The 18365-nt window shown below is 43.8% G+C and overlaps 1 protein-coding gene across 7 annotated transcripts in view; it reads right to left on the bottom strand.

The window, feature by feature from the left end:
- The window catches only part of LOC121879106 (lachesin-like), a 43271-nt gene that overhangs the window by 2723 nt on the left and 22183 nt on the right, over positions 1 to 18365 (bottom strand). For all 7 annotated transcript variants that reach the window (XM_042385621.1, XM_042385620.1, XM_042385626.1 and 4 more), the window contains 2 exons: positions 3045 to 3130; positions 903 to 1058 (listed from right to left, as the gene is read on the bottom strand). In XM_042385621.1, coding sequence (XP_042241555.1) covers positions 903 to 1058; positions 3045 to 3130 — 242 coding nt within the window. The remainder of the gene's footprint in view (positions 1 to 902; positions 1059 to 3044; positions 3131 to 18365) is intronic.

The following is an 18365-nucleotide window of genomic DNA, read 5'->3' as shown; positions in this document are numbered from 1 at the left end:
CCAAACATATTGTAAAATATGAAAAGATTATGGATCCTTAGTACAGCTATACCCTTTTTAATACCCTGAAACCTGGCTCACTCTTCTCCTCTTAGGTAATGTTTGTTCTATCTGGAATTTTCTTCAAAATAATCCAGTCTCATCCACATTAAACACCTGTTCTGGCAGGTAACCCCCTTCAGTGATGATGTTTGTATCTCTGAAAGTTTCTAAGTTGAACGTTCTAAAGTAGAGGAGCACCTGTACCGCCGGGGAAGATATTGGAAGCATAATGTATTGTCTAATGGTAGACCCTGCTGCCATATGGCATAACAAATAATGTGACCAAGTTCCAGTTTGCTAATCTACTTTCTGCCTCATTTACACACACACACATATATATATATATATATATATATATATATATATATATATATATATATATATATATATATATATATATATATATATATATATATATATATATATATATATATATATATATGAGAGAGAGCTTAATGTATACTGTATTTGCAATGACCAATTAAATTTCTTAAATTTTTTCACTAATCTAGAGATATTAGATTTTCTAAAAGTATTTTTTGTTGTTACTGTACTCCTTTATAATATGCATTTAATATATTGATATGCCTAAAATTTCCAAGGAAATTATCAAGATATTTTACCTTGTAAAAAAAATCGTTTTGTTCACATTCTTGAGGATTTAAGTCCTGTACTGTATTATGTTCTCGTGTTGTGAACTAAATGGTATCCCATATCATCTTGACAACTAACCAGCTTCCAATTTATTCTTTCTTTTCTCACTAGGTTCCACTTTTCAGTTTTTTTTCATATACTGTACACGTTTGTACAGTATTTCTATCTACCGATTTATCTAATTTATCAATCTGCCTCTATCTTACCTTGACTACATAAACGTTCCTCTCTGGGATATGTAGGACAGAGAACCTGGGGTCCTCTGTGATGATAAGGTCACCGTGAGACAGTAGGATGTGATTGTTGGGGTCCCATGGGTCAAGCTTCAACCAGATGGCCGGCCCCGCCACCTCCGACGCCACCTGTCAGTGTCAAAGGTTGTTTGTGACATAGGCGTCTCGTTGAAAAGCAGCACTGTAAGTTTCAGTTGCATTTTGACACAATCTTAATAATGCAGTACACAGTGTAAGGGTGAATATTTACAGCATTAGCTAAACAGCACCATCTGTCAAGAGTCAAAGGTCGATATTGTGAAAGACTTATTAGGTAACATATATTTTATTTTAACTCAGAATTGACTGTTATACAAGAAGTAATGTACATTTAAGTCAGTGTGTAGTGGGGGCTAGACTGCCCGGGATCAAGAGTGCTGAAGCTGAAGAGTAATGCAGCCCATTTACACAGCAGAGACTCCTGGGGTCGTGAGAGGGCGAGGAGGGTGGGGTGAGATGAGTCGCGATAGTGTAATGGGTGCCGGACTTCATGTGCTTACACAGTATATATATATATATATATATATATATATATATATATATATATATATATATATATATATATATATATATATATATATATATATATATATATATATATATATATATATATATCATGTAATGAAGTAATAACTGGTAAGTTTTGGGAAGCGTCTCTGATGGTAGAAAATGGATACAGGACGTCGTCCTATAAAAAAATAGTGCATGGTCAAGTTTGTTTCGATCGTGGAATAATGGTCGAGTTGAAAAAAATCGTAAGAATATTATAGAATTACTGAAAATTTATTATTTCCCATTATTTTTAACTTTTCATGAGGCAAGAAAGCACATTTATTTTATAGAAAATGTCCTCATCATAAATTGTTCTAATAACACTGAAAAATAATACTACAAATAAAACAAATTAAAATTCAGATTTATTCATAACGCTCCGAGGACGGCGATTGGTCTTACCAAAATTTTGCCACATTCAATTTGTAAATTAACTTACACATGAAAAAGTTGCTACATTACAACCACAATACACCTACTGTACAAAAACCATTGATGAGGTTTTTAAAATGTATTTTTTTTTTACACCTTCGCTTACCAATGACTTTAGGGTTTTTAATAATGCATTCCTTTGATTGGTTTAAATGAGTCAGTAGTGGAGCAGTGACTGACAGGCCAACCCTCTGTGTTTGTTGACATAGCTTGTGGCAGTGATTTGTTTGGGTGTTTAATTCGTTGTAACTTAACTAGTGATATAACCATGTATTGATGAATAATACAGAACATAAACGTTCTTATCGTTAAATAATCTGTACTCTAGTGATGTATATTATGATGAAAATGTGTAAATTGTTCACCATTGCTTCGACATGTCAAAGGTAACAATATTATGGATTGGGAAGAACGATAATGACCTCCTTGTGCAGGACTGTGACAACTAAATTGTAACAACTAAAGGAATTCATCAATACCATTCAGCCATAAGTTCTGGTGAGTACAGACGGTCACTGTTCTGTGTATTTTGTAATGTGTTTGGTGATTTAAGGTAGCGACAGGTACAGTCACCCAAAAAAGTCCAGTCGCGAACCATGAACCCCGAGATTCAGACTCGTGAACCCGAAGCAGTAGACACTGATACATTATTCTGTCCATAAATGCTTCGGATTCAAGAGTCTGAATCTCGGGGTTCATGGTTCGCGACAGAACTTTTTTGGGTTACTGTACCTAATGAAATAATATGACAAAATATCGTTAATCAATAAAAGTAGATGAAGTGTACCAACCAAACGACCATTATTCTAGAAACACCGGCTTGTAAGACTAAATCTGGCACTATCGCTCTACAGCATTCTGGACATTCCTGGCACTCTGACCCAACATGGCCCAGGATATTATTGTGTATGACCCGTGATATATTTTGCACCATAACGCTGTGTAATTGCTCTTGACTCAACGGAATTGTCACCTGTAAGACTACATTATCCTGCATGGCAATATGACTGTAAGGGCCTATATGACGTGTATGACTAACCCTGCATGATTCCACAAGACTCTGTATGACCTAACATGACACGCCGTACGTACCTGACACTGTAGCTGGATGGTGTCACCCTCCTCGACGGCGGTACCGGGCTGCCACCACACTCTGGGCAGACCACCGCCACATACCCCTGTTAGAGATGGTCACTGTCACTCACCAAATTTGATTCACAAACATAACATTCAAGTACAGATTAAACTCCTTGAAGTAAATATAAAGTAATTCCTATATAATTGTAAATAAATACTCATACAGGTACGTTTTAAAAGTACTTGTATAATGTAGTAATATTTATATTATAAGAGTGAAGTTAAAAGGGGCAGTAATTCTCATGTGGTGACAGTAATACCATATACAAGTGGTTTCTTGGCTTGTATTGTAAGGTAGGAGTCATGTTGAACACTTTATATAGGAAGCTGCCTCTTGGGGCCTGGTACACATCTGGCAACACTTCCTCTCACTTTTTTTTAAGTGTTTGAGAATAATCTTGGCTAATTAGGAGTAAAATATGTACAGTAAATTTCTGGGGTAAGTATATAGAGTAGATATCGGGGTGAGTGTTTAGGGCAAGCCTCTGGGGATGAGTGTTTAGGGCAAGCCTCAGGGGGTGAGTGTTTAGGGCAAGCCTCTGGGGATGTGTGTGTAGGGCAAACCTCAGGGGATGAATGTTTAGGGTAAGTCCCAGGGGAAGAGAAGTTAAGTCCCAGGAATCAGTGTTTAGGTTAAGTCCCAAGGGGTGAATGTTTAGGGTAAATCTCTGGGGTGAAAATTTTCTCTGTGTTTTTCTAACATTAGGTTACAAGTCATGCACAGACGACATGCAAACCCCAGTTCATGAATGCATGGAACTTTTTGCAACCCTTAATTTTTTCTGGTTCAATTTTTTTTTGTAAGACATTAGAGTTTTAACTTGGCATATTTTCAGAGGAGGTATCGATAATGATGATGATGATGATGAGGGTATGTGATGATAATGATGGTAACTAGGTGATGTTGATGCTAATGAGGGTATGAATTCATGATGACAATTATAATGATGGCTGGTTATGATAATGATGGGCTATGGTGATGATAATGATGAATATGATGATAATGATGATGATTAGTATGTTAATCAATGGTATATAGTAGTAGTAGTAATGGTGGTGATATTGAAACATAATTAGTGATAGTAGTGATGGTGGTAGCAATGATAAAGGCGAAACTGGTGTTCATGGTAGTGGTTGACGAATGGTTGTAGTAGTGGTGATGATAATGTTATTAGTGGTAGTGGTGGTGGTGGTAGTAGATGTAGTACAATGGTGGTGGTAAAAGTAGTAGTAGTAGTAGTAGTAGTACAAGTAGCAGTAATGGTGGTAGTAGTGGTGACGGGAGTTGTTGTTGGTGGGGGTGCATGTGTCTCAGATTACAGAAGATAGTGTAACTTAACCCGCCACCAGTTACAGCGATACAGTATAGCCTAACCCAGACTATAGTATATACCGACACTGTACCGCCACCAGTTACAGTGATACAGTATAGCCTAACCCAGACTATAGTATATACCGACACTGTACCGCCACCAGTTACAGCGATACAGTACCGGTAATAATTAGTTGACACCCTGTATTAAATATTCCTATACGGTTATAAGGAACAACAAAGTGATTAATTATCTTTCGTAATTACTGGTGATGTGTTAGTAATTACTGGTGATGTGATAGTAATTACTGGTGATGTGTTAGTAATTACTGGTGATGTGATAGTAATTACTGGTGATACGTTAGTAATTACAGGGATAGATAGATAGATAGATAGATAGATAGATAGACAGATAGATAGATAGATAGATAGATAGATAGATAGATAGATAGATAGATAGACAGCTATTCAATCATACACAAGTTTATATAGAAATGCAGGTGTGCAATGCATATATCTTAAGTCAGGTATACAGACAATGTATATAAACAGTGTAAGGGGGATGAGGGAGAGGGAGGAATAGAGGAGAGGAGGTTGGGGGGTGAAGGAGGTGGAAAGTGGGAAGTGGAAGGGCGGAGATGGAGGGTGCAGGTGGAGGGTGGAGAGGCGCTAGGGGTCGACATCCATCCCAATATGGTCAGCTTCCCCCTCCCCCGTGGAGTCTCACCAGAGGGGGTCTTGTGGGGGCTGGATGAGGTCCTTGGTGGGGGGCTTCAGTGGGTCCTGTGGGGGCTGGATGGGGCAATGGGGTGATGGAGGTCTTTGGGGCTGGAGGGGTCTTTGGGGCTGGAGGGGGTACTGGGGGCTTCAACAGGACCTTGTGGGGGCTGAGGGGGTATTAAAGGGACTGGAGACTGGAGGGGGTCGTGGGGGCTGGGGGGATTGTGGGGGGGCTGGAGGGATTAAGAGGCTGAAGCTTGAGAGTGTCTTGATGGGGTACTGAGGTGGTATCTTGCCCAACAGCACACACCATGCCCAGCATCATGAAGGAGGAGGGGGGGAAGGTGAGAGAAAGGAGGAGGAGGAGGAAAGTGGTGAGAAAGGAGGAAAAGAGGTGACAGAGGTTAGTAGTAAAAAAAAAAAATGTAGTAGTAGTAGTGATGACGATGTTGTTAATGGTGAAGGTAGTGGTTACGGTGATTAATAATAATAATAATAATAATAATAATAATCATAATAATAATAATAATAACAATAATACTAATAATAATAATAATAAAGTTAGAATGAGATTGTTCTTGTTAGCGGTTCGGGCGAGGTCAAGTGGGGTGGCGGATGCGATTCGTGGACACAAGAACATAAGAACATAAGAATGGAGGAAACTGCAGCGGGCCTATTGACCCATACTGGGCAGTCCCATTTACACCCAACCCCTATTGCTCATATATCCGTCCAACCTATGTTTGAAGCTATCCAGGACGAGGAACATTAAGTGGCAGAAGGTGGCGGTGTTGATAAGTATAGCGTAAGATGAGTAGGAATTAGTCGTGCACGCTCTCTCTTCTATACACACAGTTAGATATCGTTTTTGTGTAAGAAGAACAGGCAGGTTAGGTTAGGTTAGGTTAGGTTAGGTTAGGTTAGGTTAGGTTAGGTTAGGTTAGGTTACGGAAGGTCGAGGTGACAGTATTGACCTGCTCTTTCCAGTCCAGTTTGTGTATCTATAGTGACGGCGAGGAGGGTGTTGGGGCCCAGTGCAGTGATGGAGGTGAATAATTCTCTCTCTCTCTCTTACACCGTCACTGGTTCGTATTTTTATCGGCACGTGTATACAGTATGTGTGTGAAGTATTTCCTGAGTGGCGGGCAGAGGTAGGTGTATGTGTCTGTGGGGGGGGGGATAGCTGCTTGTGTGTGTATGTGTGTGTGTGTGTGTATGTGTGTATGTGTGTGGTCCATGCATGTACAACATATAGACCCTCACTGTCCCATCGTCATCTCTGCTCCTCCCCTCCCCCTACCTATCAACCCCCCCTCTCCCTCCTTCTCCTCCCCTACCTATCAACCCCCCCTCTCCCCTCCTTCCCCCCGTGACCTGCTCGAAGGGCCTCGTGTTCTCTCATCACTTATCACCACATTCATCCATCATCATCATCCTCATCCTCACTTTATTCACTTTTTAACTACACACTGTCTTACGAAAAATGCGAACCAGGGACGGAGAGAGAGAGAGAGAGAGAGGTAATTATATTTTATTTATCACCTTAACACAGTTGCATACAAGGTCACCACGCCCTGTAACCTAGCCAGACAATAATAATAATAATAATAATAATAATGATATTCCTTCCTTCCTTCGATCACGCCCCTAACTACCAGTACAGGATTCTTCTCACATGTCAATAGAAAAATACTGTATGTGTGTGTGTGTGTGTGTGTGTTCTATGTGTGTTGCGTGTGTTCCGTCTATTGTGTGTAGCGTTTATTGTGTTGTTGCGTGTACTGCGGGTGTTGCGTGTACTGCGGGTGTTGCGTGTTTCGTGTCCATCGTCAGCTCTCCATACGTATAATCTTGCCAGCTGTTGTTGTCTATAATCTACCACCACGATTATTATTACCGATAATTATGTTTTAAGTCCAGACCAACACACACACACACACACACACACACACACACACACACACATCACCTACCAAGCGAGGAGATGTTAACTAAAGGTGTTGTGTCTGAGAGGTGAGGTGTTGTAGTGTGAGGAGTGTGGTGGGTGTGAGGGGGATGAGGTGTGAGGTGTTGTAGTAGTATGAGGGATGAGGAACCGTGAGGTGTTGTAAACTCTTGGAATAACCAGCCAGACAATGTTGAACCCAGACTTGACCAACACTGGCACATGTTGAGGATCCCGTAACTTCAGGAGCCGAGCCCGTCTATGCCCATGTACTCACCAACAGTACACGACGGAGAACAGACCGACCCGACTCTCGCTACCTGACGGGTGGGGGGGGGTGCATGACGGAAGTAGTGAAGATGATATGATGTTCGCTGAGTGTTTCTTGTTGACGGTGACAATGATCAGGTCCCCCTCACATTCGTCATTCTTTTTTAATTAACCTTCAGGCCTCTGTACTCTTACACCCAAACTGCAGAACCTGTGCATAGGCCTATTTAAGCTTTGGACTAAGTTACATAACCCTAGTGTGATATTAAATCTAATTTGAAGAACCTATATTCTTATTTAAGTCTGATTTATCGATGCTAATCTATCTTTAACCTAATCTGACCTAACCTAATCAAATCTACAGAGCTTAACCTAACCTCCTAACCTAACCGAACCTGTTTATCAGTATTCAACTTTCTTGTATATACAGATAGGCGTTATACTGAGGGCAAGAGCCAATCAACGCATAGATTGACAAGCTAGAACCAATCAATGCATGCTGACGTCATAATTAACAACCACCAATAAACACATGCCGAGGTCATAGATAACAAGGACCAATCAACACATGTGAACGTCATAGATAACGAGGACCAATGAACACATGCTGATGTCATAGTTAACAAGGACCAATCAACACATGCTGACGTTATAGTTAACAAGCACCAATCAGCGCATGTTCCTGGGAGGGCAACAACCAGTCATCACACACATTACATCATACTCTCTCCCCTCTCCCCGTCCCACAAGCTCAGCCCCTTCTCTCCTCCCCCTTTCTCTCCTCCTCCCCCGTTCTCTCCCTCTTCTGCCCCCCTTCTACCCCTCCCACATATACTTTACGAGGCGCCAACATTCCGCTCTGCCACTGGAAGGATCACCCCCCTCCTCCACCCCAACCCACACTGACAGGGAAAAAAAACAAGGTACTGGCACATTAAAGTCAGACGTGGACGAGCAAATGGCTGCTTGTTGGTGTGTGAGTGGTGGTGGTCACTCCTAACATGGCGGTGATGGGGGGAGGGGGGGACGGGTCGTTGTCTGGCACGATGTAAACATGTACACCTGTCACACGTATACCTGACTCATGTACACCTGATACATGTACACCTGATATATGTACACCTGATACATGCACACCTAATACATGTATACCTGTCTCATGTATACCTGTCTCATGTATTCAGTCAGCAACCAAAAAAGTATCTGGACCCCATGATCCGGTGGAGGAGGAAATGAACAGTGACTTCATTCTTGTGTGCCGGGTCGAGTCTCTGGGGGGGGGGCGTGAAACCCTCGGTAAAATGCTTCGTTCTTGTAGGTGTTTGTTGCAGGGAATCCATGTGGGGTGGATTACTGTCCCCCAGAACGTAAACAAGAAGAAGACAGACGAAAGAAGGAGAAGAAGAGACGAAAATTAAGAAGAAGAAGAAGAAGAAGAGACGAAAACTAAGAAGAAGAAGAAGAAGAGACGAAAATTAAGAAGAAGAGACGAAAACTAAGAAGAAGAAGAAGAAGGAGAGACGAAAACTAAGAAGAAGAAGAAGAAGAAGAAGAAAATAAATATGTTAGGTGCAAGCCTATAGTTATCAAATTGAAGGGAACGGCGACCTGGCATGGGGGGTGGGGGCAACACACACACACACACACACACACACACACACACACACACACACACACACACACACACACACACACACACTTGTCTTGCCCTTAGTATTGCCCCCTCTCCTCCTTTCAGTGTGGCTCATTTGCTCTCGGTATTGCCCTCTTGCCCTTCAGTTTTAACTCAATCCTTCCATCTTACCCTTCTTCCCTCACTCTTGGCCTCCCTCCCTCCCTCCTGCTCCTACCCTCCTTCCTTCCAACTCCTTCTTCTTCCATCACTCTTGTCCTCCTTCTCCTACCCTCCTTCCCTCACTCTTGTTTTTCCTCTCTTTTTGTTCTCACTCCTGCTTCTGAGTCTCGTATGAAGGAAGGAAGGAGGGAAGCATTGAAGTAAGGAATCAGGACAGGAAGGAAGGAAGGAAAGAAAGAAGGGAAGAAAGAAGGAAGTAAGGAAAGAATCAGGAAAGGAAGGAAGGAAGGAAGGCTGTAACATTTTTTTTTATTTTTTTATGATTAATTATAAACTATTATGAGGTAGATCCGCTACTCATTATTCTGTCATCGTGAGAAACCAGTAATAAGTAATATTGCCATTTTATCCACCAGACACTGTGGGGAGGGGGTGGGGGACTCAGGTCAAAGGTCAGTGTTTTTGCTAAATGGGTGAGTTAATTTGACCTGATTTATTATAGGAGTAGTTAGGTATATAGAGATAACATTGGATTATATCTCGTACTTATAGTGTAATGTTTTAACGTGTATATTTTGTTTTAAGACTCATACAGCTTAACACGTAGTTGAGAATGTACCGTCATAGCCACACTCGGTAAAGTTCGTCACTCTACATACACCCAGTTTAAATTTAAGTTAACTTGGTATAATACAGTTTTTCATCACCCGTTATTCACTGTTGCATTTATCAGCCAATCACTAGGTCTTTTGCAAGTCTCATAGGTCTTTCATCAACCAATCACTAGATCTCTTACAAATCTCATAGAGAGGGAGGGAGGGAGGGGTTAGGTTGGTAAATTATCTTAAAAAAAAAAAAAACTTTGAGAATCTTAATGGCGTAACTTCTATAGATACGTTCATCAATAAAGGTAAAACGAAAAATTAACTTAAGGTCTTTTCGAGAATCCATCATTGAGGCGTTGCTTATAGTGAACGATCTACAGACATTCACACGTCACCAGCTCGGGATTTAAGTCAACTTGTCAGAAACATTGGTAAATAACTATACTTGGGGGAGGGAATGAAGTTATGAACCTTTGAGACTGACTAACGAACTAACTCTTGCTGTCATAACTTAACGAACTAGTGAGTGAGTGAGTGAGTAAAAAAGTGAGGGAGGGAGTGAGGGAGGGAGGTAGTGAGAGAGAGAAAGTGAAAGAGTGAGTGAGAAAGCAAGCGAGCAACTCAGAGAAATATGGTACAAACAATATTAACTCCACCTACCCTCTTCCCCCTCCCATCCTGCCCCCGTCCCCCTTCCTCACCCCCCTCTCCCTCCTCCTCCCTCACCCCCCTGTCCCTCCTCCTCACCCCCCTCACCCCCCTGCCCCCCTCCTCACCCCCCCCTCACCCCCGCCCCTCCTCCTCACCCCCCCACCCCTCTCCCACCTCCCTCACCCCCTCTCCTCCTCCTCACCCCCTCACCCCCCGTCCTCCTCCAACCCCCTCACCTCCGTCCTCCTCCTCACCCCCCACCCCCCTGTCCCTCCCTCTCACCCCTCACCCCCTGTCCCCTCCTCACCCCCCTCACCCCCACGAATCCACAGTGTTCACTAAACATGGCAAAAACAACTCGCGACGGGAGATAAAGACGTTGTATAATGGAGGTGATGCTGGCCATATTAGTGTACAGGAGCTGGAGGTGGCACCAAGATAAACCCCCTCTCTCCCTCCCTCCTCCTTTCTCCTCCTCCTCCTCCTTCTCCCTCCTTCTCCTCGTCCTCCTCCTTCTTCCCTCCTCCTCCTCTCTCCTCCTCCTGCTCTTCTTCTTTTCTTCCTTCCTCCTCCCTCTTCCCTCCCTCCTCTTCTTCCCTCCTCCTCCTCCTCTTTCTCTCTCCTCCTCCTGCTCTTCTTTCTTTTCTTCCTCCCTCTCCCTCCTCCTCCTCTTCCCTCCCCCCCTGCTTCCTCCTCACAGTGGTAGGGTGTTGTGTGATGCTGCCAGAGAGGAGCTGCCGGTAATCTTTGAGAGAGAGAGAGAGAGAGAGAGAGAGAGAGAGAGAGACCTCGATAATCTTAATGGTGGCGTTGAAATAGTGTGATGTTCTGGCGGCAGGTGGTGTTGATATTTTGGGTCATTTCTTTAAGTTTGGATTATGTCTCTCTCTCTCTCTCTCTCGTGTTACCATAAACAAACAACACACCGGCCGGACACATAAGTTTAATCCACAAATTGGGTTCCTCACAAATCACGGTGGGCAAAACAAACACCAAAAGTACAGCGTTGATTATAATTACCTTGGGCTCTTAACGCCTGCCCAGACTCTCGTACGCCAGACGAAACTATTCTGTCGCTGTCTGTTTCTGTCTTGTATGTCTGTCTCTCTGTCTCTCTCATTGACTGTCTTTTTATTCTGCCTATCTCCTCTTTTTATCTCTCTGTTTCTCTCTCTCTCTCTCTCATTTGAGCCTCCTCCCCCCCTGTGTGTGTGTGTGTGTGTGTGTGTGTGTGTGTGTGTGTGTGTGTGTGTGTGTGTGTGTGTGTGTGTGTGTGTGTGTGTGTGTGTGTGTGTGAGGTGTGTGTGTGTGTGTGTGTGTGTGTGTGTGTGTGTGTGTGTGTGTGTGAGTGTGTGTGTGTGTGTGTGTGTGTGTGTGTGTGTGTGTGTGTGTGTGTGTGTGTGTGTGTGTGTGTGTGTGTGAGTGTGTGTGTGTGTGTGTGTGTGTGTGTGTGTGTGTGTGTGTGTGTGTGTGTGTGTGTGTGTGTGTGTGTGTGTGCTTCTCTTGTAAAAAAATTTATCCATTATCTTTACCTGTGCTGACGTGTGAAGTTGTTGTCAAGTGGGTGTAAAGGTAGTTGCCCTCTCTCCCCCCCCCCCTGCAACGCCAGAAGAGGAGGGAGATGAGAGGGGGGTGGGGGAGGAGATGGGGGTGGGGTGGAATGGGGTGGGGGGTAGAACTCCTTGGACAATAATGGATGAAGAAAATGAGTCGTTATCAAACTCATCAGACCTTTCGTGTGTTTGTAGCTCTTCACACACACACACGCACACACACGCACACACATACACACACACACACACACACACACGCACACACACGATAGTCATATATTCCCATCTGATTAAGTGGCAAGATTACATACTAACTTGGAGATGGACTGGAGGTAAGGAGGCGGTGTATAATATGATGATTAGAAAAAGGAAAAAACAAAAATAAGTATATCGTCACTGTCCACATTTCAGCTTTGTAGTTCATGAAGTGTTTGAAATATCGTCAGGACAAGCAGCAACAACAACAAACTGAGTATCTATTGAGAATCCCCCTACTCCTTCTTACGCGCTTCGCTATGCATCGAGACAGAGAGAAGAGAGAGAGAGAGATGGTGTGAATATTAATAAGACATCATTTGTGTTGTATATTTGAAGCGACGTAAAGGTCTAACATTATCAGTCGTCTTCTTCTTTGTCCCCTCCCGTTGGCCGAGTTGGGGGATGTAAAACACGATAGAAAGCGACTCGAGCGCCAGATGGTGATGTGGTGGACGCGGTAACCTCATCACGGTGTTGATGACAACATACAGGAAGACGTAAATACTCCTCAACACCACATAACGGAAGACGGGAGGTGGTCCTTGCCTTTTGTCTGTCTGTCTTTCCGTCTATCTGTCTTTCCGTCTATCTGTCTTCTTGTCTGTCTGTCTGTCTTTCCGTCTATCTGTCTTCTTGTCGTCTGTCTGTCTGTTGTTGACAATGGCTTGTAGTTAAGTTACATCCCGATCATCATAGGTTAGGTTGAATTGAAGTTTTGGATTGAAACAGTTTATTTAGCCAGAAAAATACAAATACAGAGTGAATAATAATACCAATATCAACAAGGCTGAGACAGTTGAGAGTCTCTTGAAGGCACCTGATATATACTGTACATTTATCTCAAGGAAGTATTATGTAACATTTAGTATCGTCTGGAATATTACACATAACATGGTGGTAGTAAGAACATATCAGAATGTTACCACGGTTATTACTTCTATATTTATTTATTTATTTATTATATTTTACAGTGGAGTTGATATACATAAATATGATAAGGGAGGGAAGCAGTATAACATGGGGTTGTATTAAGGTGAAAGAAGAGAACAGAAACTGGCAGTAATCATGTCTTATTGGCAAATATATTTATTGCAATGGTAATTTCTGTCTATCTACATGATGATCTTTGATATAATGACTTTGGTGGTGCAATACAAGTAATAAAATAAAGGTGTTATAGGTTAGACTCGGTTAGGTTACAGATAGATTAGGTTCGTGTTAGGGTTTTTAATAATCAGGTACTATTAGCTGGGGTGGTTAATCTTCACTTGATCCCTTTTAACTTTAATCACCTAAAACTGGACCAACTTCATATACTGGAAGGGGAGGAGAGGGGGAAAGGGGGAAAGGGGGAGGAAGGAAGGGTCATGTCCCCCCTTTCCTCACCCCCTCTCCCCTCCTCCCCTCCTCACTCCCTCTTTCCCTCTCTTCTGCTTCGTAACCTGACCTGAGTAACATCTGTGGCCTCAAATGATTGGCTCCAATTGACTCGCCAACAGCGCCCGTCTCCCTAGTTGGGTCGTTAGCGGCTGAGTGAATAACTACCCTTATACCCTGTCACAGCCCAAACGCTAGAGGACACGGGAGTATACTGAATATATTTCGCGTTTAGGGAGAGTATACTGGATATATTTCGTCCACGGGGGAGTATTGAGTATATTGTGTCCACAGGAGAGTATATTTCGTCTTTAGGGGAATATACTTGTTATATCTCCGTCTGCTGGGGAGTATAACGCATACAGTATATCCTGTGACCTCACCCCATATAGTGTCACCGAGTTAACTCAATATACTCCCCTGGTACGTCATATACAGCCGCGTCACCTTACGTCACCGCAGCTCACGTCACATCATGTTACCGCAGCTCACGTCACCGCAGCTCGTCACACCAGGCTACTGCATCTCCCGTCACCGCAGCTCCCGTCACCGCAGCTCACGTCACATCATGTTACCGCAGCTCTCACACCAGGCTACTGCAGCCCTGTCACCGCATCTCCCGTCACTGCAGCTCCTGTCACCGCATCTCCCGTCACCGTCACATCTCCCGCATCTCCCTGTCACCGCATCTCCCGTGTCACCGCATCTCCCGTCACCGCTCCCGTCACCGCAGCTCCTGTCATCGCATCTCCCGTCACCGCATCTCCCGTCATCGCATCTCCCGTCACTGCAGCTCCCGTCACTGCAGCCCTGTCACCGCAGCTCACGTCACCGCATCTCCCGTCACCGCATCTCCCGTCATCGCATCTCCCGTCACCGCATCTCCCGTCACCGCATCTCCCGTCACCGCATCTCCCGTCACCGCATCTCCCGTCACCGCAGCTCACGTCACTAGTCAGGACACAATCTCTCCTTGACTCAGGGCTGGTGTCAGGGGCAATTACTGTGACGTCAGGGAATAGGGCTCCCCCTCTCCCCCTCCTTGCCCTTATTTGTCATTCATTATTACATAACTTTGATTAGGTCGGGTTAGGTTAGTTTGGGTTAGGTTAGTTTAAGTTAGGTTAGGTTAGGGTTTATTTAATCGAGATTGATTTTGGTTCTTTTGTGTTAGTGTTGTACAGAGTTGTGAAATTTGCTGCTAAATAGTAAGTCATTCATTAAAACAGGCTGCAGTTCCAAGATGGCGGCGGCTGTGTTGTTAAAATATCCAGACATTATATTCAACTGGAATTTATTCTCTCACCTATCGTGTCCGCTTTGTTCTAATTTCTTCTTTTTTCTTATAATCTTTAAATTTATTCTTCTTTTATACGATCTTTGGGGCATATAACTTTGAGCTATAAAAAAGACTCAAATCGGTTACCCTTCCCGACAATTACAGCTGGCCTAGTTTCACTTCTCTCTCTCTCTCTCTCTCTCTCTCTCTCAGGGCTTAAGTGTGTATTAAAACGCCGCCCAGCATGACAGATGGTCGAGAAGTCATGCTGGATAAGCGATCCATCAAGCTCTTCATCCCAGCACCACCTCCTCCTCGCCGCCTCCACCCAACCCGGTGCAACTGGATTTGTTAGTTGTAGCCAGCCAGCCCCTCCCTCCCTCCCTCCTTCTCTCTCTGTCTCTCTCTCTCTCACTTACGTAAAGAAACATACACGGACATTTATTTTTAGAAGACTGTGTGTTTGACCTCCCTGGGTTTGTTTTGATACGCCAATGAGTTTTGAGTAATTCACGAGGCACTTCATCAAGCCCCAGAACGGTAGCCAGGCCGTGTGTTTACAGAGCCGCCGCGTGTGACGAGAACTCATGATGGGATGTTTGGCCGCGCATGAACTAGACACAAAAACCTATACCGATCGTGATGAAAGGTTCTCCTTATCCAAAGAAACACGGAGGATTTGATTAATTTATGGATTCGCCTTCCCTCACGCTGTTTCAATAAATCATGCAGCTTGGGCAATGAACTAGGCACTTCATCAGGCTGGGAGCTGTAGCCATGGGGAGTAAACAGCTCCAGCGCGCGTGGTGAAAGTCGGTGATGGATGCTTGTTAAAGATTTTACGGGCTAACAAATATGTCCCGGTGGTGATGGAATGTTCTTCTGTGGGAGGCGCCTCTCTGGCCAATCTGGACGTCCTGCTTAAAGCCCTGGAGTCCTGCTTAAGACCCTCGAGTCCTGCTTAAGGCCCCAGAGTCGTACTTACTGGCCTGATGTCCTACTTAAAGTCCCAGCGCCTCGACCTCCTGCTGAAGACAACGCTCAGAGATAATTATTTTGTATTTCTTGATAGCAGTGGATTGTTCACGAGCAGAAACCCTCGATCCGGATTCTTAAACACATTCTGATGTCAAATATCTATCCAGACTAGGAAGTATATGTTGAGTATTATATTTTTTGACATAGGAGGTATGCTAGGACTGCTTCGTCGTCACAGAGTATATTGGCAGAGTATACTGGTTAACGTTATATCCTCCAGGGAAGTAAGCTGATTTGTTTCATCACATGGGTAGTATACTGGTCATATCTATCTACCTTTTTCAGGGATATTTGCAGAGTATAATTCGCCTTCGTGGGAGTATATTTGAGTATACTTTACGAATTGCTGCCTCACTCGCGTACCTAATGACACAAAAATGGTTAGGTTAGGTTCGATTGGCGGTTAGGTTAGGTTAACAAGGTTAGGCAAGACTATAAGGTGAGTACGAGTGATGTTCTGGTGCGTGGGCGTGAAGGTGCGTGGGTGTGAAGGCGCGTGGGTGTGAAGGTGCGTGGGTGTGAAGGTGTGTGGGCGTGAAGGTACGGGGCGTGAAGGTGCGTGGGAGTGCATGCGTGGGGTGTGAAGGTGCGTGGGGTGGAAGGTGTGGGCGGGGTGTGTGGGCGTGAAGGTGTGTGTGTGGGCGTGAAGGTGCGTGGGCGTGAAGGTGCGTGGTGTGAAGGCAGTGTGGGCGTGGAGGTGCGTGTGGGCGGGAAGTGTGTGGGCGTGAAGGTGCGTGTGGATGTGGAGGTTATGCTTGTTTAATTTGCAAGGAAAGGGACTGATAGTTTAGAGGACTGTGTGTGTGTTTTGCTTTCTGTGTGTGTGTGTGTGTGTGTGTGTGTGAGGAGAGAGAGGAGAGAGAGAGGAGAGAGAGAGAGAGAGAGAGAGAGAGAGAGAGAGAGAGAGAGAGAGAGAGAGAGAGAGAGAGAGAGAGAGAGAACGCCATTAAGACAGAACTGTGGGTATAAGGGGGGGTCCCAAACCTTGATAGGAATTAATCAAACGCCATTCTGTGTTGGTGCCACTGTACTCCACGCCTACTGGCTCATGTGTATGTGTACGTGTGTGTGTGTGTGTGTGTGTGTGTGTGTGTTAGATGAAATTGGTTGCTTGGTATTCTACACGCGTCTCTCCTGCCTCTTGCTGTGAGCCCGTTCCTGGGATACAGCACGACAATTTGACCTCTAGGGTATGATAACTTCTTGGGCACGATAGTTTTGGTGTGGGTACGATAATTTGATGTGGGTACGATAGTTTGATTTATTTGGGGTACGGTAGTTTTGATCTGGGTACGATAGTTTGACCTCGAGAGTAACGATAACTTGACCTCTGGGAAACGATAGCCTGATCTCAAGGGAACGATAGCTTTACCTCTACAGTAACGATAGCTAGTCGGATACAATACTGTAAGTTTGTGAATATGATAACGCCATTAAGACAGAACTGTGGGTATAAGGGGGGGTCCCAAACCTTGATAGGAATTAATCAAACGCCATTCTGTGTTGGTGCCACTGTACTCCACGCCTACTGGCTCATGTGTATGTGTACGTGTGTGTGTGTTAGATGAAATTGGTTGCTTGGTATTCTACACGCGTCTCTCCTGCCTCTTGCTGTGAGCCCGTTCCTGGGATACAGCACGACAATTTGACCTCTTGGGTACGATAACTTCTTGGGCACGATAGTTTTGGTGTGGGTACGATAATTTGATGTGGGTACGATAGTTTGATTTTTTGGGGTACGGTAGTTTTGATCTGGGTACGATAGTTTGACCTCGAGAGTAACGATAACTTGACCTCTGGGAAACGATAGCCTGATCTCAAGGGAACGATAGCTTTACCTCTACAGTAACGATAGCTAGTCGGATACAATACTGTAAGTTTGTGAATATGATAACGGTGATTACGACGATAACCATTTGAGTACGACATCTTAAAGTGAAAGAATATGATAAAATACTTTCTTGGGGACGATAACTCAATTTCCTGGTTACGATAGCTCTTTTGTGGGGGTATTGTAACATCTCCTGTCTGGTATTGTGATTAATTGTGTGCGATAAATTAAATATTCGATTAGACAAATACTAGAGTACGATAACTTAGCTTCTTGAGTACGATAACTTAGCTTCTTGAGTACTATACCTTAGCTTGATGAGTACGATAACTTGCTTCTTGAGTACGAAACCTTAGCTTGATGAGTACGATAACTTACTTCTTGAGTACGATAGGTTTATTTGTTTCATCTCTATTATACGATAATCTAAATTTAACTAAACCTAACCTTTCACTCTTTAGTACGATAAATTTACTACCTAACCTAACCTAACCTAACCTAACCTAACCTAACCTAACCTAACCTAACCCACTTCAATCCATGTGCACAATAGATTATCCCAAGTCTAGCCGTCTTGTTTACATGTGTACGATAATTTAAAACTCACTTTACGTCTTGTTTACTTTCGTACGATAATTCAAC

This window comes from Homarus americanus, unplaced genomic scaffold, assembly GCF_018991925.1.
Source record: "Homarus americanus isolate GMGI-L3 unplaced genomic scaffold, GMGI_Hamer_2.0 scaffold4060, whole genome shotgun sequence".
NCBI classification, from domain to species: Eukaryota; Metazoa; Arthropoda; class Malacostraca; order Decapoda; family Nephropidae; genus Homarus; species Homarus americanus.
Note: the sequence above shows the minus strand (reverse complement) of the source record. Positions and strands in the feature narration are given on the sequence as shown.